Consider the following 17,321-nt stretch of genomic DNA (forward strand, 5'->3'; position numbering starts at 1 on the left):
GTGGGATGCTCAAGGTCGCACATAAGCCAGGGCTGCAAGCATCCACGTTCATCTGCTTTTATCTCCAGCACTGAAGCCCTTATAACAAAAATAAATAGGTTTATTACACCACGCAGCCCCGTCTGGCCAAATGTTAGACCTCCAAATATTGACACAAAAGGTTGAGCTCCACAATCAAGCAGCAGATTTGCTCTTTAAAGGGTAGCCGCCATGTGCGGGGCATGCTGATATGATACAGAGCTGGGTCACTGCCACCAAGAGATGTTTCCCAGGGCAGGGATGGGATTTTGGGCACAGCCTCATCTCACAGAAGCAAACCTGTGTTCTCCAGGAAGAAGCATCACATCGCTTCTGTTACAGTCTCTCTCCCTTCTGCTCCTTCGTCCTTCAAAGAATTGATTGCTGTTAAAATAACTGAGATATATAATGCTTTGAGGTCAGGATGATCTGACTTGGCTTCTTTCCCTCTCGCTCACTCACTCTCCAGCACTGTGATTTTTTCCCCTGGTTCCCATGCTTCTCCAAGGCAAACGCTCCTACATTACCACTATTTCTTAGTTTTTTCATACAAATGTAAGCAGAGCGCTGACACTAATGGGCAGAGATGATGCTATTTATTGCCACTCATCTTTGTCTCACTGTCTCATCAACTCTTTTTCGGGTAATTCTCCCCGTCTTGTCTTGGATTCTTAAATAATTTGGGGATTTCACTGTTGTTGGTAGAGGAAACCTCAGGGAACCAGCTTAAGATAAGTATCATTTAGATGGCTGAAACTGGGTAAGAGAAACCATGCCCTTAGCCCTCAGTGCAGCAGATCCCTGTCTGTAAAGCGGTGATGCTCCTCCTCTCCCTTGGCCAGTCTGTCCTGACTGGCTTTTCTCAAAGCAAATGGAAATAAGCAGCAGAAACTGGAAAGGAAAAGCTCAAAAGCCTGATGTCACTTTTGTCCTCACCCTTCAGGTGCTCTGCAGTGGAGGATGCAGCTGTGACGAGTCCTGCCTTGCCCCATCCTCACTTTTGGGGAGTTCCACTCCCCCTGCTTGGCACCCAAAATTCAGGCAATGCTGAATATTAGGGTATCATAGAATCATAGAATCAGAATGCTTTGGGATGGAAGAGACCTTTAAAGGCCATCTAGTCCATCCCCCTGCAATTGGCAGGGACATCTACAACTAGATCAGGTTGCTAGGGTACCTGTGTCCTTGCATGCAGCTTCCCACCCTGATGGAAACCAGAGAAGGGAAATTATCCAAATCAGACACCCTTTCCAATTAACCTGCCGGAGGAAACCTTTAGTGAGAGACCTGCCAAGGCGTCCTCAGACTGACAACAGCTTTTCAAAATGCCATCCAATTCAGAGGCGATAGGGGAAGCTCGGTAAATAAACCTTCCTCGGATGCCACACTCATCCTCATGGCATCCCAGGACCTGGCAGCACGGTGGTGCGGCGACTCATCCATCAAACATGTTGTTTGTTCTCTCCCTGCCAGGAGAAGCACGTGGAGGGCTTGTTTTGGTAGGGTTGTTTGTCTTTTTTAACTTATTTTTTTGTAGTTGTGCTCAAGGACTGAGCTGTCAGCGAAAGCGGAGGTGCAGGCAGATTCCCATAGGAGAAAATTCCCCCTTTTTTTGCTAATAAATGATGGAGCTGCTCCAAAGAGTGGAGAAGATGATGAGCATGCTCTGCCCCATGCCCTCCTAGGGACTATTTCTGGTAGGTTTTTACTATTCCCTCCTGAAAAAAAAACTCATCAGCCATAAGTTTTAACTTCCACGAAGTCAGCGGCAGAGTCCGATGCGTTTCGTGGCCTTATTTGCCAGGGCAGATCTGAGGAGCCCTTATTTGTGAGGCCCCTTGGACAAGCTCTCCCTTGCCAGCGTGGTGTGGGCATCATGGGCAATTTCGTGCTGCTCAGGGATGCCAAGCAAACCTGGCACCTTTGCTGCAACCATCAACAGGAGTGCAGGAATTTAGCTACACTCAAAAACTGCCGCCTTCCCAGGGACATCATTTCAAGTCCATGGGATACAGGGAGTTGTAGTCCAGCCTCTGCCTTCAGGCAGGGCAAGTTGACATCACGGCTCCGGTGAAAAAGGCTGTTCTAAGCAACAATTTCCAAAGGAGGCCAAGTAATTATTTCGCTCAGATAAGCCCAGGAACATTGTGTGAAGCTATGTGCACACAGCAATAGTCAAGTGCACTGAGCAAGGGAATTCAGAGCTGTCAGCAAGGAGGGAAATACTACTTTAGGGGATTGGAAACATTCATAAAAAATTCCTGGCTCCCAGCCTAGTCCCTCTTGTTGCCGGCCGTGTTTGCAGTTGTGTTTTTTTTGCTTCGAGGATGGAGTCACAAGGAGATTTTTTCTCCCTTTGCTGCAATACATGGCCAAAAAGGCACATCTTAACCTGGACTACTGAGTGCCAAGCCTTTGCCAACCAAAGCCTGCCCGGCACCATGGGGTTTTGCAGGACTGTGCTGGCTTGTCCGTGCTGAGCCTCTGGCTCGCTTTCTCACAGGGACCAGCGCAACAGCTGTAGCATGAGCCCGAGATGTATGCATGCAAGGCGTGCTGCTGACATCAAATTTTAAGTTGTGGGCGTCCAATGCTGCCTTTTCCAGACTGTGAGAGTCCAATTCCCCGAACTCAGAGGAGAACCAGCCAGGAAATGTGGGGTTAGGATGACACTTCCCAGATGGCCCCACTGCATAACCTTAACTCTGCCCCCCTGGGAATGGCAATAGGAACTGGAACAGGATCTTATCCCTCCTTGGCTGTATTTGATACATTCCCTCAACATAAACTCAAGATGTCAACATAAAGCCAAGGGATTTGAAGGCTACGTCTATGCTGTTAAATAAGGGAGGGCCACAGGTTTATCCATGGCCCTGAGGTGGATGGCCATGAGGGATGGAGAAACATCATTATTTTTGGCTTGTGGCCGGATTGAGTTGAGCATCTTTGGTCATGATGCAGGTGGGACTGATGCCTGGAGGCATCTGGATGGGACCCCCTGGAGGTTATTCACTAAGTGCCCCGCATGGGCATGGGAAAGGAGTGTTGGTCCTCATTGCTTGGGAGCTGGGCACTGCAGCATGGCAAGCTGAAATGGTTTTGGGACCTCTGGCTCATAAGTCACCCTGTATGCCTTACCCTCGTGAGGACCTCTCTCCATTTTAGGCCAACGTGTCTTGACTTTCCCTTTAGCATGTACTAATCATCAAATACTATTTTTCTGCCTCGCTTTCCTTTCTTGCCTTCTTTTCTGCCCCCCAGCAGGACCCATCGTCAGCGTGTGACCTGGGCACTTGAACTGCCCTTTTTTCTAGTGCAAAAAACTGACACAACATAAAAAATAGAGAGCAATCTTGGTAGTCCCCTTCTGCAGTCACAGGATTTATCTTCCCAGCCCTTGCAATACCCTCCCAGCCCCGTGAAGCAATCCATCTCTCACCTGCTATTACAGAGTTCATCTTGCAGACCTAATGGAGTACGTGAGTCCTGAATTGGCTCCCGCTAATGCTGTCAGTGGCCGGGTCGCTGTGGGAAGCGAGCTGGGAATTCATTTTGAAAATCAATGAGGACGTCAATAGAGCGGCTTCCCCCAGGGAAGCAGCATGCTTTTACCAGGCGTTGCTGCCTGCTCCCCTTCGTCCCCCGTTTTCTTTTATGCGGTCGGAGTAGCCACAGAGCAATTCATCCTGCTTTCAATGACTGTGTCTTTTGCGCTGCGCTCTCCAGTTTCCGCAAATCATACTGATTTTTGGGAAAAGTTTCAGGTGTCCTAGCAGTGCGGGATTCACTGGATTCCTCAAAATGTTGTGATTTGAATTTGCTGTGCCTCAGTGTGATGCTGGGGACCATCTCCTCCGTGCAGCCCCAGCTCTCCCCTTAGGAGAACTTAGAATAAATTGCTGTAATTTCTAGCTCCCAGGTGTATTTTGGCCTGCCATGGCTTTTCCATGCAATGGCAAGTGCGGAGCCTGCAGGGATAGTGTTGGAGGACTGCTTAGGGCAGAAGGACCCCAACCCACTGCAGTTCACAGTTGTCCCCAGAGACAACCTTTGTGCTGGGATGGGGACACAACACCAACCTGACATCCTCACACCATCCCTGGAAGAGTCTTTACCAAAGACCAATGTCATGGGCAATTCTTGGCCATGATTTGGGAGGTAGCGAGACCGGGGGGCTGTTCCTGAGACGCACTTTAAGTGCAGCTCCCCTGTTTTTGATAGCAACGTGGGTATGGGCTCTACCACACTGGCTGACATCAAATCACTTGATTTGGGACTAAGATCTGGGACTCGTAGAGCTCTCGATTCCTTTTCCAATGGGGATCAGTCTGCACTGCTACGGCATAAATATTTTATAAGAATAAGGGTCAACGCACTGTTTTGTCCAAGGACACCGAGATGGCTATTTACTCCCATGAAAAGCACCAAGGAATCTTTAATGCCCATGCAAAGGAGGCAGAAATTGGAGTTTTAAGCTGTCATCCCCCACCATTAATGTCAACATTAAATATTGATCCTTTCTGTGTTTAGCACAAACCAAACAACAGAGTCGAGCCACGCTCTTTGGCTTTTATTAATGTACTTTTTCTGCATCGGGTGAAGTTTGCAGTAACGCCAGAAAAAAAAAATGTAGTGGTGGTGAACAAGGAGCAGACAGATCGATTTTGTATCTTGACACGATTCAGAAGGCGGTGAAAAATCACCCCATGTGGAGCATCTCCTTGTCCGAGCCGTGACAGCCATTTCACAGAGAACACATTTCTCTGCAGCACAAAAGAGTCAGGCCCAAATTTCTGGTAGGATCTGGGATTTGAGGGAAGGAATCGAAAAAAGAGATTGGAAACTGTAAAACCCCCCTCGTCCCTGTGTCAGAGCAGGTTCCTTTATGGGTGCCTGAAGTCAAGTTTGAGGAGCAGGTGAACATCCCTAAACCAGTGGTGGCCAGAAAATGGGTGGATTTACCCAGGGAAAGATGGCTTTTTTGTTAGGGTTTGGGTTTTTTTCTGCATTTTGCATCAGCACCAAATAAATGTAAATCACAGCTATTACAAAGGGTGACTAAAGTAAACCACGATGAGTGGTTTTCACATGCCAGGAGTGCATGCATCGCAGGAAGACCACGCATGGTCTTCTGCATGGTCTTCTGCCTGGTCTTCTGCATGGTCTTCTGCAGCCAGAGATGGATCACCTTTCCCAAAATATTCTGCAGCTTGTGGGTTTTCTGGGTTTTTTTGGTTTGTTTTCTTTGTAATGGGGGTTTATAGCTTGGCTATAAAAATTAATCCCTGGTTCAAATTCTTGGAGCACGCTTATTAGAGGGCTGGAGTAGCCAGGTGATTATTCCTGACCTCTGGGATATTCTCCATTGAAATGAATTTAGTATTTTAAAGTGTATTTCTCCTTAAGCAAGGGGAGCAGGCACTAGGGGTCACATCTTGGGTCTGCATCCCATTGTACTAGCAGAAAACAGCAGGAACTTTTTTGAGGTCACAAAATTAATAGAGAATTGTGGAATGTGGGAATATTTTTAATCTCTGCTGTCATTATGTCCATCCGCATTCCCACTCCATGCCTTAGTTTACCCAACTGTAAAAGCATAGCAGTGATGCCCTCACACAGAGGGATGGGGATGACTTAAATCATATCTCTAAAGCCACCTACAAAAGGTCCCTAAGAAAAGACAGAAGCAGAAATGGCGATGTGAAAGCTCTTCTCTTTCTTTTCCTTTTCAACCAGGTTTTAACAACCCACTGAGCTCCCTGTGAATTGGGCTGACGTCCCCCAGCCATCTCTGCAAGCCACTAAGCATGTGGTGAAATATGATAAAATATTTATTTCCCTAGATGGTACCTATCATAGAATCATAGAATGCTTTGGGGTGGAAGGGACCTTTAAAGGTCACCTAGTCCAACCCCCCTGCAATTAGCAGGGACATCTACAACCAGATCAGGTTGCTCAGAGCCCCATCCAGCCTGGCCTTGAATGTTTCCAAGGATGGGACATCTACCACCTCTCTGGGCAACCCATTCCAGTGTTTCACTACCCTCATTGTAAAAAATTTCTTCCTTATATCTAGTCTGAACCTATAGTTGCATGTTCTCCAAGTAGAGGAGCCTGCTGCTGAGTGCATCACTCAGAGCTGTAAGCAAACCCCACTGATTTCCTTAAATGCCAGAGCACTTAAGTAAGGAAAATCCTGGGAACACAGACTGTGGGGTGACTGCATCCAGCTGCTCACCGGTGTGTTTTTTCCCTTCACAGATACCCTGAGGAGCATCGCCTCCATGAACCACGCACCACGGTCCTCCCCGGCAGAGCTCAGCGGTGCCAGCCACCACCTGCTGCGAGAGCGCAAGTCCTCAGCGCCATCCCACTCCAGCCAGCCCACCCTGTTCACCTTCGAGTCACCTGCCAGCCACCTCCAGAGCACCCTGTCTGCCAGTGCCCCCCAGGACTACCTTTTCCTCCACCAGTGTATGAGCAGAAAGTCAGAAAACGCAAGGTATTGTAGCCCACCTGGGAGCAAACCCTGGGGACAGCTGAGGGAGGGCTGGGGATGAGCAGCTCAACCCACTGCAGTCCTTGGAGGTCTGCAAAACAGAGCTGGAGAGGGCCCTGCGCGACGGTCTCATCTCATCGCAGTTGGGAGGAGGAGGCTGGAGCAGCGACCTTCCAAGCTCCCGTCTTTCCTGGCTTTCTGGGTTGTATTAAAAACTGGCTGAATGGCCAGGCCCAGAGGATGGTGATGAGTGGCACAAAGTCTAGTTGGAGGCCAGTCACTCGCAGTGTACCCCAGGGGTCGATACTGGGTCCAGTCCTGTTTAACATCATCATTAATGATCTGGATGATGGGGCAGAGTGTACCCTCAGCCAGTTTGCTGATGACACCAAGCTGGGAGGAGTGGCTGATATACCAGAGGGTCATGCTGTTACACCAGAGGGACCTCAACAGGCTGGAGAAATGGGACAACAGGAACTTCATGAAGTTCAACAGGGAGAAGTGCAAAGTCCTGCACCTGGGCAGGAACAACCCCAAGCACCAATGTATGCTGGGGGTCACCCAGCTGGAAAGCAGCTTGGCAGAAAAGGACCTGGGGGTCCTGGTGGACACCAAGCTGAACACGAGACAGCAACGGGACCTTGTGGCCAAGAAGGTTAATGGTATCCTGGGCTGCGTTAGACAAAGTATGGCCAGCAGGTCAAGGGAGGTGATCCTTCCCCTCTACTCAGCACCGGTGAGGCCACACCTGGAGTGCTGGGTCCAGTGCTGGGCTCCCCAGTACAAGAGAGACATGGACATACTGGAGAGAGCCCAGCAAAGGGACACAAAGATGCTGAAGGGACTGGAGCATGTGTCCTGTGATGAAAGGTTGACAGAGCTGCGACTGTTCAGCCTAGAGAAGAGAAGGCTCAGGGGCATCTCCTCAATGTCTATAAATACCTGAAGGGAGGGTGCAAAGTAGATGGAGCCACGCTCTTTTCAGTGGTGCCCAGTGCCAGGACCAGAGGCAACGGGCACAAACTGAAACACAGGAGGGTCCCTCTGAACATCAGGCAACACTTTTTTACTGAGGGTGACCGAGCACTGGCACAGGTTGCCCAGGAAGGTTGTGGAGTCTCCATCCTTGGAGATATTCAAAAGCCGTCTGGACACGGTCCTGGGCAACTGGCCCTGGGTGGCCCTGCTTGAGCGCAGGGGGTTGGACCAGATGACCTCCAGAGGTCCCTTCCGACCTCAGCCACTCTGTGATCCTGCAGATGGGGCCCTAATTCCTGCCTTTAACCAGAAAAAAAACAAAACCAGAGGGATGGGCAGGGTTTGCACTGCTCTGCCATTCATCCCTGCTGTAGCCCAGAGCTCGCTGGGCTTCGCGGCAGCCCGTGGTGCACGATGTGGTATTTCTGAGAGAGCGACAGCTCTCCGCCTCCAGACCCAGCCGGTTGCCTTAAATAGCGAGGAGATTTTTTGGCGTGAAGAGTTTTGGCTCGCGAGAGCGGCAAGGAGGGAGGGAAGGAGGGAGAGACGGTCGGAGCCCAGCTGGCGTGAGGTGAGAACAGAGCCCCGGCTGCAGCCTCCGCTGGGCTTTCCTGCTGCAGCTGCCTTTCCCTACCCAAAAAACAACAACAGAAAAAGGCTCAGAAAAATTAACTTCAGCTGGAGTTAATGGAACAGTGTTTAAAAAAAGGCCCTCCAACACCCCAGCTGTGAGGATACCTAAAAGCCACCCTCTGAGAGGCCGAGTGCAGCTGGGACACCAAGGAAGAGGGAGCAAGCACTGGTGCTTTGGTGGGCAGATATAAACTGGCCAGCGGCAGCTGCTGCAACTGGGCCAGAAATAATCGCCCCGATCAATGCCCTGTGCACGGGGCCAGGCTGCAGGACTGCTGGGAATCTCTCCCCTTTCAGCTCCGGAGCTCTTACTTTACTCATCCATAAAATGAGGGTAATAGTAGCTAATTGGTGGGCGATGCTGAAAAATTAACCCGTGAGATGCTTCAAGTCCTCAGCCAAAAGGACCCTGACAGAGCCCAGACATCTCCCAGGCAGACTGAGCTCCAAAGGCGGCAGGGATTCATTTGTCATATCGCAGCATCACTTGTTTTTTTCCCAAATAAGCCCTATTTCTGAGCGCCATCTTGTGCTGGCTCCATGAAACAGAGTCCCTGTTGTCCCTGCAGAGCATCAACCCCGCCAGAGTGGTGTAAACCAGCATCTCCCAGCTTTTCCCATAGGGTTGGCACTTCCCCAGTGATTTGCTGCAACTGGAACACACACACACACCCCTGCCATAACCATTTCACTTTTTCCCAGCGTGGTGATTGATACAGGGCAGGGCTCTCCTCCACGGGGAGATGTTTAAATGGGGCTGGCTGAGCCTTTTCTGGCCGTGAGCATGTGGTCCCCAAAAGCCTGACCCGTAGAGGTTATACCTCTGCAAGCCAAAAGACCCAGCCCAAGACTACTTGTCACCCTCTCCTGTTGTATATGCATTAGCTCTCCATGGCAGCGTAACCCTTTTTTTGGAGCTTTGTGGTATTTTCTTCATCCACACTGCTTCAGATGGCTTGGAGGGAGGCTTCATCATCACCCCCGTTTGGCTCTGCCACATCTCGCCCTTGAGTCCCAGCAATTCCACAGTGATCCTCACATTTCCCCAAGTCTTGTGGGGTGGGGGTTGAGGCGGTAGGAAAGAAAAGTCCAAGTGGCCAATTCAAGCATCCCCTGACTCGAGAAAATGTCATCTGCTGGGGTTACGGGTGCAGAAAGCCAAGGCCATGGGGCTCGTCATCTTCTGCAACGTTGGAGCATTGATAAAGGAAGGAGCAGGAGGGATAAAACAGGAGATGAAACACCTTGGAGGGAACTGGTGGAGAAGCGATGGCTAATGAGCAGTCATTAGAGGACTGAGGTCTCACCCTCCGTCCTGGCTGGTGTCCCTGAGCATGACCACAATACAAATGAAGGAGTCATTAGCAAGGCATGGACCTAATGGCCACGCTGCCACACTCACCCCAGGGGACTCAAGGGCTTTTAGAAATCTGAATTAAGCCCTGAGGTTCATTCCTACATACCTGCAGCTGGGATCGGGGCTGCAAATCCCAAATCCCAGCTGAGGAGTGTCCTCGCTTCCCCAGGGTTTACCCTACAAGAGGGAAGGTTGGCAACGTGTCTGGAGGCTTTGAAATAATCCCCATCACGAATTTTTCCAGTCCTTCTCAAACACGTTTGCAAGGCAGAGGTCAGAGTAAGCCTCCCTCCTGCACTGCAGATGGGCAGCTGTTGCGTGATGACGATGCTGATGGGGTGGCTCTTTGCAGCCGCGTCTTGGGTCACTGTGAGCTGGTGTGAAAATTGCCCATTTGGAGCGATTTATGTCTGAATTGTTCCTGCCCGTAGCTCCACTGTGAAGCTGGGTACGTGTACCTCCCACCCCATGGCAGGATCATTTTGAAGGTGTTTCAGGACAAAATAAATGGGTTGTGGGCACATTTGGAGGGGTCTGAGATGTTCCCGTCACCCTGGGGTTAGGCAATGTGGGTTGGGAAGGTGACAAACGGGGGAGCAGAGCTCGGTGCATGCCAGGACCGGCTCTGCCCTCCATTGCAGCCCCCTTCTCCCCTTCCTCCGCAGGAGTGCCAGCTTCTCCCAAGCCACGAGGTCTGCCTTCTTCATGCGGAGCGACACGGCGGTCCAGAAGCTCTCACAGGGCAATGGGCACTGTGTGAACGGGGTCGGCGGGCAGCTCCACGGCTTTTACAGCCTGCCGAAACCCAGCCGGCACAACTCGGAGTTCAGGGACAGTGCATATGACCTCCCACGCGCCTTCGGTTCCTACACCCACCCCAAGCCGAGCCTCACCAGCTCTGAAACAGATAACGAGGAGGTCTACACCTACAAGACTCCCAACAACACCCTATGCAAGGAGTTTGGGGAGCTCTCCATGGACTCCTATGACATCCCTGCCACCCCGCTCTCCATCTACCAGATCCCCAGGACATTTACACTGGACAAGAACCACAATGCTCTGGCTGTGGCCTCCAGCGACTCACCCGCTGCACCACCCCCGCGGCCCCCAAAACCCGGGCAGACAGAGCCGCAGTGGGGCAGCCCACCTCAACGGCCCCAGCCCGGAGAAAGCTTAGGGCTGGCCCCCATGCCAGCCACCATTCCTCGGAGAAACACACTGCCAGCGGTGGAGAACAGCAGGCTGCACCGAGGTGAATTCAAGGGTGGGGAGCAATGGGTGGCTTTGTCCTGTCTAGCAGCCTTGGATGGGGTGGTCCCGCTGGGTTGCGGTAGGGCTGGGGTGACTGTTGGCGTCAGCCAGGAAGTCGAACACAAAAAAGGTCTCCCTGGTGTGGATGTGGCCCTGCTTTTTGTATGCAATGGACATGGAGAGGCATCCCCAGGGCTCTGCCCACCCGAGCTGCTGGATCTTGGCTGTTATGTGCCTTGAAACAAAAGCCCAAACCTGCTTGCTCGTGCAGCCCTTCACCAGATTTTGATGATTTTGGCAATTTTTAGCTTACTTTTAGTTCAGTTCATAACCAGGGTTATCAGAACAACTTCAGCCTCGAGCTACCTTGGTTTTGCTCACCAGCCAAGGACATAATTTTGCACATCTCCAAGACCCAACACGCCCAGTGCAGGAGAGATGCCCTTCCCATTGGCCATGGATGGGCTGTGGACGAGCTTGCCCTTTCCAAATCTTGTGCCTAGGATGAGATAGTTGCAAAGTAACTTAGAAGAGGTGGTTGGAGAGAAAAAACTGTAAATGATACACACAGCTCCCTGAAATGCCTCTTCCATCTCCTCCTACCTAAATACCAACGTTTAGGCTGAGATCAGACCCATGCTCAGCAGTAGACAGACCAGTCTAACAGCTTAGCACCCCATCCTCACCCTGTCCTCCCCTTACCGGAGGCTGCCAGCCCTTACATCTGCTGAGCGAGCTGTAACAGAGCTCTCCCTTAACCCAGTTTTGTCACCGTGATCTACCTTATCTGACATCTTCACCCCTGGGATTTTGCAGCACTTTGACAGAACCAGGTTAGGTCCATGCAGCACGTGCAGTTGCGTTGACACATGAGAGAGATGCTAATTGGGAGGGAGCATAACAGGGAGTCTGTGACGGGCTAAAAAACAGCGTCTCAATCATCAAGAATAGGAATCGCCCTCCCAGTACCTGAATTTTGTTTTCAGGGGCCCCTTTTATTAGCAGTTGCACTGGGACACATTGTGCATTTGTGGTTGTGTTGCAGCTTCTTCTTGCGAGACGTACGAATACCCCCAGCATGGAGGCGGCAGTGCTGTGCAGTCAGTCGAGTCAATGAACGATGGGTACAACTCCTACCTGGTGAGTTGGCCTTGGTGTCGGCCACCGTGCTATAGGTACCATTTGCACCTTATAGATTCAGAGACAAGTCAGTTCCAGGTGGGACCTCACAGCCCAGTCCTGCAGAGCTAAGTCAAGAAAAGAAGGGTTTTATTACTCATTTCAGTTAAAACCATGGTGGCCTGCAGGGTAGAGATGGAAGGACAACCACCTAACCCAGCACCGCATGCAGAGCTTTGCTTGGATGCTTCCACAGTGTATCTGCCTGGAGCTTTGACCCAAAAAAAGCGCCCAGGAGTTTGGCTTCTCCAAAGCCTGGGATGCTGCTGAGCTGAATTTTGACATGTTGCCAGAACAGCCTCTTTTGTGCACTTTCTAAGATTTCCTGAGCTGGAAATGACATTAAAGCAGCCTTTCATACTGCATTTAGTCATGGCTGGAGCCCAGGGAAAAATAACTTTCTAGGTTAAGCATGCTTCTGCAGCTCACTCTGATCATGAGAAGAAGCTCAAGCCTGGGAGATTAAGACCTTTCCCTGAACTTGGGATGTTGCAATGTCTTGGAAACGGTGGAGGCAGACCCTCTCAGTGCAAACTGATGGCCAAGGAGGGGACAGACCATCCCCTCCCTCTGTGCTGAGATTTTAGAGCTGGTCCCACCTCAGGTGTGTGTTTGGTGATGATGAGATGAAGTGGGGTTGGGTTGGGCAGTGTCTAATGCTTACAGCACATCCTCCTGCTTGTCCTCCAGCAAGCCAAGGCAGCAGTGGCCCGCTCCCATAGCACCGACTCCGAGGACAACTATGTCCCCATGAACCCCGGTTCCTCGCCCCTGATCCATACTGAGAAAGCCAACGACAATGCCCAAAATCTCTATATCCCCATGAGCCCTGGGCCGCATCACTTTGACCTGGTGGGGTTGTCCTCAGCCACCCTCCCCCTGCATAAAGGAGGAGCCATGGCACAGTGCCACAGACGGTTGAGTGAAATCCAGCCCCCGCCAGTCAACCGCAACCTCAAACCTGACCGGAAAGGTAAGAACAGTTGTTTGTGGGAAAATCTTTCCAGGAACCCTTCTATTCTTGTAATACTTTGGACTACATCTGTTATCTTGTGCACACTCAGTAGAGTCCTATGTGGGGTGTGCTTTGCTACCGCCAGCACAGTCAGACCTTCAGATCTTCCCCATCCCCTTCCTCTTTCAGGAGGACTATGGTGAAAATGCAGCTTTTGTGGTGCTTGAACAGCCTATATCTCAAACCCTTCGTGGCCTTTACAGGAGGTACATCACAGGCAGGATCTCACCCCCTTTGCCTTCACCCCTCCCTATGCTCCACTCCAAAATCTCTGTGTTGTATTCAGATGACCCAAATTTCTCCTACTGTTTCCTACTGGCTGGATCTAGACAGCTCTTTCCTCAGGGCTTTGCCTTCATCGTCCAAATCCATCCCCAGACCATTGCCTGATAGGTCACCTATCTAGGAGATGCTGAGGAGGAGGGCTTCCATCATTAGGGTGTCAGCACCTAACCCCATCAATGTGCTAGGCGAGGGCTGGGGCTGGAGTGCAGCAGTCTTCTCTTCCACCTAATGAACCACCCATGATGAGAAGAGCTTTCATGTTACCCTACGGATGTCCTTTCCCATTCTCTATGGGGAATTGCTCCAGCCAGAGGCAGCTCAGGGCTGACAGAGACTGGTCTTGTCCCCATCTAATGGGTTATCACAGCTCCCTAATGAATGGGTTTATTATACTCTGGGTTTGGGCATTTTTAGCAGATCTCCATTCCCTTGGAGGCACATTGCCCTTTTGGGGACACCCATTCACTCTGGGGCTGCAGATCAGAGGGGAAATTCACTGTTTCCCCCCAATCCTGGCATAAATGAGTGCAGGGATTTTGTTTTGGGGTATTTGTCATCAGCAAGGAGGGCTGGGGGGCTGATTAGCAGAGCGGGCAGCAAACAGCAAGTTGTTGGGGACCCTCTCATGCCAGTCATGGGCACTGAATTGTAGGAACGCACTGCCTCTGAATAAAGGCTTTTCCCCTCCCCAGCAAAGCCATCACCCCTGGACCTGAGGAACAACACTGTCATCGATGAGCTTCCCTTCAAATCGCCAGTCACGAAATCCTGGTCCAGGCCAACGTGAGTAACGGTTGGGGTATGAATTCTTGCTTTGCTCTGACAGGAGATCTCTGGTCTCACTCTCGCTGGTGTCCACACGTAGCCACACTGTCACCTCTTCCATGGATTAAACATCTCTGGCTGAGTGTAAGGGGGATGTCAGCTGCCTTTCTGCCTCCGCTTGCTGCAGAGGTTTCTTCTGGCCCACCATCTCTTTTTGTTGAAGGGGCACGTTTCTTGTGGGTCATCCTGAATCAAGCTAGAAGTAAGCTCAGACTTTGGATGTAAAGCCGAATTTCCCCAAAAGCTGGATAATCCCTTCAGTCCTCATTATGTTCTTTGTCAATTTTAGAAACAGGAGCTGCAGAGCTGGGTCATGCCATGCAAACATCTGCATGAGTGTCCACCTTGCCCAGCACCCTACCCCCATCAGGCACCAGCAGGAGCTGTCTGGGAAGCAGGGCATTTATGGAGTAATTCTTTCCTAAAATATCCTGCCACATCATGGCGATTTGGGGCTCAGGGGTTTCCTTGGTCACATCATGGCCAGACTTAGGACCTGGGTCAGATGCTGTCGAAGCAGAGAGACTCCTCTCTTGGACCCCTCACAAGCTCTGTCAAGAGTTGTAAGAGCCATAGTCATATTCCCCACATCCCAGCAGGATGATAAATTCTTTTAGGTCAGGACTTCACATGAAAGCCCAGCATGTGGCTGAGCAGCTAATTAAGGTCCCTTGAAGACATTTCCTATTTCTGGGATCTAACACCACCCAGGGAGCTCTGGCTCTGACACAGGACCTGTGGTCCACCGTGACTCCTGACCCAGCTGAGCCACCCCAACTCGGCCACGCTGGGGGTGCCAGGCACAATTTCACATCCAGCTCTTCCCCAAAAAACCCACTGTAGTCTCAAAACGCAGGGTGACACTCGCAGGGTCTGACCGAGCTGTGTTTTGATTGCCTTGAAAGCAAAACCTAGCCTGAAGGAAGTCTGAAAAATGAAACCAAAGCACTTCAGAGCAAAGTCTGCCGGCCAAAAATAACAGGATTCGCACAATTCCAGTTCTGCTGCTAATTCGTGGTCTGATGTTGTCCAATGAAAGGCAGAAGCAAGGCTTGGCTGCTATGACTCCTCTAATAAATTGGATTGTGTGGAGACTGACTGCAGGGCATGAGCTCTGCGTGCTGAAATCACTGCATCAGGAAACAGCGAGCGGGCTTTGATTGACAAGATGTCCGACCCCGGAGAAGCTAATGGATTTTTCCCTTATCAGCTAATCATATGACCCTGCCTTTACTGCAAGGCAACAAATAGCTTTTTAAGACACAAGCTTTAATGCCAGACACTGATTGCATTATGTTATTCCGTATGATTAGATTTGGCCAATTGAAAGCAGGACGATGCCTCGGAGGTTTTGTTTTCCAGAAAAAAATTCGGATAGGGCCCTGCGCAGTAAACAAATCCTGGAGCTGCGGTGAGGCTGGAGGTGAGAAGCTCCACTGAGGCTGGCCCTGCATCCTCCACAATTAAATATTTCCTGTGAGATGAAAGAGTTCATGGAGCCTGATTTATGTAGCTGATAGCAGGAGAGTTATGGGTACATAGCAAGCAAGGTGTTATTAAAAAGACCTAGAAATAAAAAAACAAGAAGACCAAACCCAGTGATTCTCTGACCTGTGGGAAGGTCAGGTTAGGAGAACCTTGATGTCGCCAGCTCTTCTTCATGCCCAGTCCCCAAATCTGAGCATGGTGATGTTTGGAGGCATCAGGTGCTGCCCTCTCCCATCCCTCCTTGGCAGTGGACAAGCAGGACCTGCAGCCACCATTAACGCATTGACCCTTGTCCTTACAGCCAGACCTTCAACGCCGGCTCTTTGCAATACTGTCGCCCTGTCTCCTCCCAGAGCATCACCAGCACTGACTCAGGAGACAGTGAGGAGAACTACGTGGCGATGGTAAGGGCCCCACAGCTAAGATATATAGTTCTGGTAGGACATATACGTTCCCCACCTCTGCAAACACATTCCTAGCTCATGACATGGAAGTGCTCAGATAGCACTGTGTGGTGTACGTCCTTATGTGCATCCCTACGTGCACGAAACAGTGGCTTTCATTCCTAAAATGACACGTCCTGTTGGGGTTTTAACTGTATATGAGAGCAGGAACATGTATCACCTACTTCGCCAGGAATTAAGAGGGGGTAAAAACATCTATGGACTGTCGCAGTCTATTTTCCTAATTTAAGTTGATTTTTTTCAGTTTTTTTCCCCTAAAAGCTGCTGTCATCATGTTTGTGTGGAGGGCAGGGGCTATCAGAGCCGCAGCAGGGAGTGGCACTGCTTACAGGGAGGGGATTTTGTCTCTCTTTGCAAAGCTGCTGACTTGAAGCATATTTTTGAGGCTGTGTAACTAAGGGGGTAGAGGAAATCTGGCCTCTGTGTAGCGTGGTTGTGATTAGTGAAGATCCCAGAGCTGGTCTGGCCTCACTGAGGTGTGGTTCCTGGGAAATGCTGAAGCCCACGTCTGATGTCAGGCATGTGAATAAAATCGGCACAAAGGCAGCAGAACTGCTCCGATACATAAAATCAAGAGCATGAGCTTGAAATATTTGTTAGCACAATATACAATATATATAGTCCCCCTAGCAGTTCTGCACACCCTGGTCTCAGAGAGGCAGGCGAGCACATATCCAGGCTGAGACCTCTTTTAAAAGTGCCACTGAGGCATTTTGTCATCAGATTTGTGTTAATTCCTTTTTTTTTCCTGCTTCCCATTTTAATACTCATTATCTCTCCTGTCTCTTCCCTGCATTAGCAAAACCCCATTTCTGCTTCTCCTGTTCCTAGTGGCACCAACAGCCCAGCGCCTAAAAAGAGTTCGGGGAGCGTGGATTATCTAGCCCTGGACTTCCAGCCAAGCTCACCAGGGCCACACAGAAAGGTACGGGGGATTTTATAAACTTCTGATTAAAAGTGATGCATGTTTTAAGGGGTTTTTATGCGCATTGGCAACAGCATGGTCCAGAGCCCTAGGCAGGGTTGGTAAGTGGCACAGCAGCCTCAGAGGTGTGATTTTTCCTGCAGATCTGCTGCTGTATTTATTTCAGGCCAGACTCAGTCTCTGTTGCACGTCTGCAGCCTTGCTGGAAGTATCACCAGAAACATGGATGTGCAGGGGTTCAGGGATGCTGATGAGACCAGAAATTCAGCTGGAGACTGTATATTCAAAAGGAGGTATCCCAAGAAGTATCAGAAAATGGTTTTTTCCTCCTTCAGAACAGCAGGTCCTCCAAAACCAGACTTGGAGTTTCCACCTGAGATACTTTCAGGAGCTCATTCAGAAAA

The 17,321-nt window shown here is 50.4% G+C and overlaps 1 protein-coding gene across 3 annotated transcripts in view; it reads left to right on the plus strand.

Annotated features, from left to right (window-relative positions):
- GAB2 (GRB2 associated binding protein 2) overlaps positions 1 to 17,321 on the plus strand; it is a 98,709-nt gene that overhangs the window by 72,586 nt on the left and 8,802 nt on the right. For all 3 annotated transcript variants that reach the window (XM_087756713.1, XM_087756715.1, XM_087756716.1), the window contains 7 exons: positions 6,280 to 6,520; positions 10,151 to 10,737; positions 11,782 to 11,876; positions 12,606 to 12,888; positions 13,908 to 13,998; positions 15,830 to 15,932; positions 16,792 to 16,917. In XM_087756713.1, the coding sequence (XP_087612839.1) occupies positions 6,280 to 6,520; positions 10,151 to 10,737; positions 11,782 to 11,876; positions 12,606 to 12,888; positions 13,908 to 13,998; positions 15,830 to 15,932; positions 16,792 to 16,917 (1,526 nt within the window). The remainder of the gene's footprint in view (positions 1 to 6,279; positions 6,521 to 10,150; positions 10,738 to 11,781; positions 11,877 to 12,605; positions 12,889 to 13,907; positions 13,999 to 15,829; positions 15,933 to 16,791; positions 16,918 to 17,321) is intronic.

Source organism: Nipponia nippon, unplaced genomic scaffold (genome assembly GCF_047370975.1).
Source record: "Nipponia nippon isolate SJK-2023a ecotype South Korea unplaced genomic scaffold, ASM4737097v1 scaffold_2, whole genome shotgun sequence".
Lineage (NCBI taxonomy): Eukaryota > Metazoa > Chordata > Aves > Pelecaniformes > Threskiornithidae > Nipponia > Nipponia nippon.